This window comes from Salvelinus sp. IW2-2015, unplaced genomic scaffold (genome assembly GCF_002910315.2).
Source record: "Salvelinus sp. IW2-2015 unplaced genomic scaffold, ASM291031v2 Un_scaffold741, whole genome shotgun sequence".
Taxonomy (NCBI): Eukaryota; Metazoa; Chordata; class Actinopteri; order Salmoniformes; family Salmonidae; genus Salvelinus; species Salvelinus sp. IW2-2015.
The window spans coordinates 629454-631601 of record NW_019942601.1 but is presented as its reverse complement, the minus strand read 5'-3'; the positions used below and the strand labels follow the sequence as shown (position 1 = coordinate 631601).

The following is a 2148-nucleotide window of genomic DNA, read 5'->3' as shown; positions in this document are numbered from 1 at the left end:
TAAAGCAAAGCAGTTCGACACATACAACAACACATAGTTACACATGGAGTAAAACAAACATATAGTCAATAATACAGTGAAAAAAAAAATAAGTCTATATACAATGTGAGCAAGTGAGGTGAGATAAGGGAGGTGAAGGCAAACAAAATATATATATAAATAAATAAAAATATAAAAGGCCATGGAGGCGAAGTGAGTACAACACAGCAAGTAAAATAAAAACTAAAAAAAAAACAATGGAATGGTTGGTTTGCAGTGGAAGAACGTGCAAAGTAGAGACAGAAATAATGGGGTGCAAAGGAGCAAAATAAATTAATAAATAAATACAGTAGGTAAAGAGGTAGTTGTTTGGGCTAAATTGTAGATGGGTTATGTACAGGTGCAGTAATCTATGAGCTGCTCTGACAGCTGGTGCTTAAAGCTAGTGAGGGAGATAGGTGTTTGATCGTATACATATGTTAGCAAGGTCTGAGATCATCTAATGCTTCATTCAAATATCTGTTTGGGTTTCTTGCGATCAATTTGCAGTCTACCAATTATTTTGTAAGTAGATTCCGCTCAATGAAAAATTGTCCCGCGGCTTAATCTAGTTAATGATCTCTGTACTTAAACAACTCCCTCCCCTCCTCTCCCTCCCTCCATTCTACCAGGACACCAAGGYGGGGGGCCGTCCCAGCATGCCGCGATGTCGGAACTCGGTTGCCACGACGGCGGAGGAGACCCCTCACATCGGTAACTATCGGTTGCTGAAGACCATTGGCAAGGGCAACTTCGCTAAAGTCAAACTGGCACGCCACGTCCTCACCGGGAAAGAGGTAACACACACACACACTTTACTCATACACACAGAGACACCACTTTCTCTTCTGGCAGGAACTGCTTCCTGTCTTGTTGCATCACTTCCCGTGTAGCCTCCACTTTGGACTTGGGCTGTATCTCAATTCCTTCAGCATTTGGACTGGATCCATTTTGAACCACCCCTACAGTCCCCCTCAGCTCAGACACACGCATTCTCACACACATTATTTCTTTCCATTCTTCTATCCCTCCTCTCTCCTCCTGAAGGACTTGATGAAGGAGAGGAGAGGAAGCCATTGTAGACTATTGAGATACAGCCCAACTGTCTGTCTCTGTTGAATTGAAGTTGGTGTTCTGTTGGAACATTCAACATTCTGTCCTCACTGTGTTCCACCAGGCAGAGACGATGTTCAGCATTCTGAACTGGGTCTGTCTGTCTGTCCTGTCTGTCCTGTCTGTCCTGTCTGTCCTGTCTGTCCTGTCTGTCTGTCTGTCTGTCTGTCTGTCTGTCTTAGAATCTGCCCTTGAACAAGGCAGTTAACCCGCTGTTCCTAGGCCGTCATTGTAAATAATAATTTGTTCTTAACTGACTTGCCTAGTTAAATAAAGGTCAAATAATTTTTTTAATAAAAATAATTATAAATTGCTCAGGCAGGCAGAGGCCAGTGTGTGTAATTGGGGTGGCTTTTGGTCATGTGTGTGTGTGTGTGTGTGTTGCTGGCTATGTCAATGTGTGACTGCTCTATGATACTGATTACTCTGAGTGAGTGAGAGTGTGAGAGCGAGACAGGGAGATATATGAAGGAACCACTCAAAGGGAAAAAAGTATCTTTCTCTCAATTCAATAGATGCATTATTGGCATAAATGGGTGGTTGCCACTGTTGCCAAGCGATGGATATGAAGTATTACATAAACTTAACAATATGTTTGAACAATAACAATAATAATACACAGTGTCTTGTGAAAGTATTCAGACCCACTGACTTTTTCCACATTTTGTTACGTTACATCCTTATTTTGAAATGGATTAAATTATTTAAATAATCTCAGCAATCTACACACAATACCCCATAATGACAAAGAAAAAACAGGTTTTTGGAAAGTATTGCAAATGTATTAAAAAATTTCTCTGTCTGTCTCTGTCTGTCTCTGTCTGTCTTAGAATCTGGCCCTGAAAAAGGCAGTTAACCCGCTGTTCTAGGCCGTCATTGTAAAATAATAATTTGTTCTTAACTGACTTGCCTAGTTAAAATAAAGGTCAAATAAAAAATGTAATAAAAATAATAATAAATTGCTCAGGCAGGCAGAGGCCAGTGTGTGTAATCGGGGTGGCTTTTGGTCATAGTGTG

At 40.8% G+C, this 2148-nt stretch overlaps 1 protein-coding gene across 1 annotated transcript in view; it reads left to right on the top strand.

Moving 5' to 3' along the window:
* LOC112068792 (serine/threonine-protein kinase MARK1) overlaps positions 1-2148 on the top strand; it is a 42633-nt gene that overhangs the window by 31847 nt on the left and 8638 nt on the right. Inside the window, exon 2 of the mRNA XM_024135997.2 lies at positions 651-815. Coding sequence (XP_023991765.2) covers positions 651-815 — 165 coding nt within the window. The remainder of the gene's footprint in view (positions 1-650; positions 816-2148) is intronic.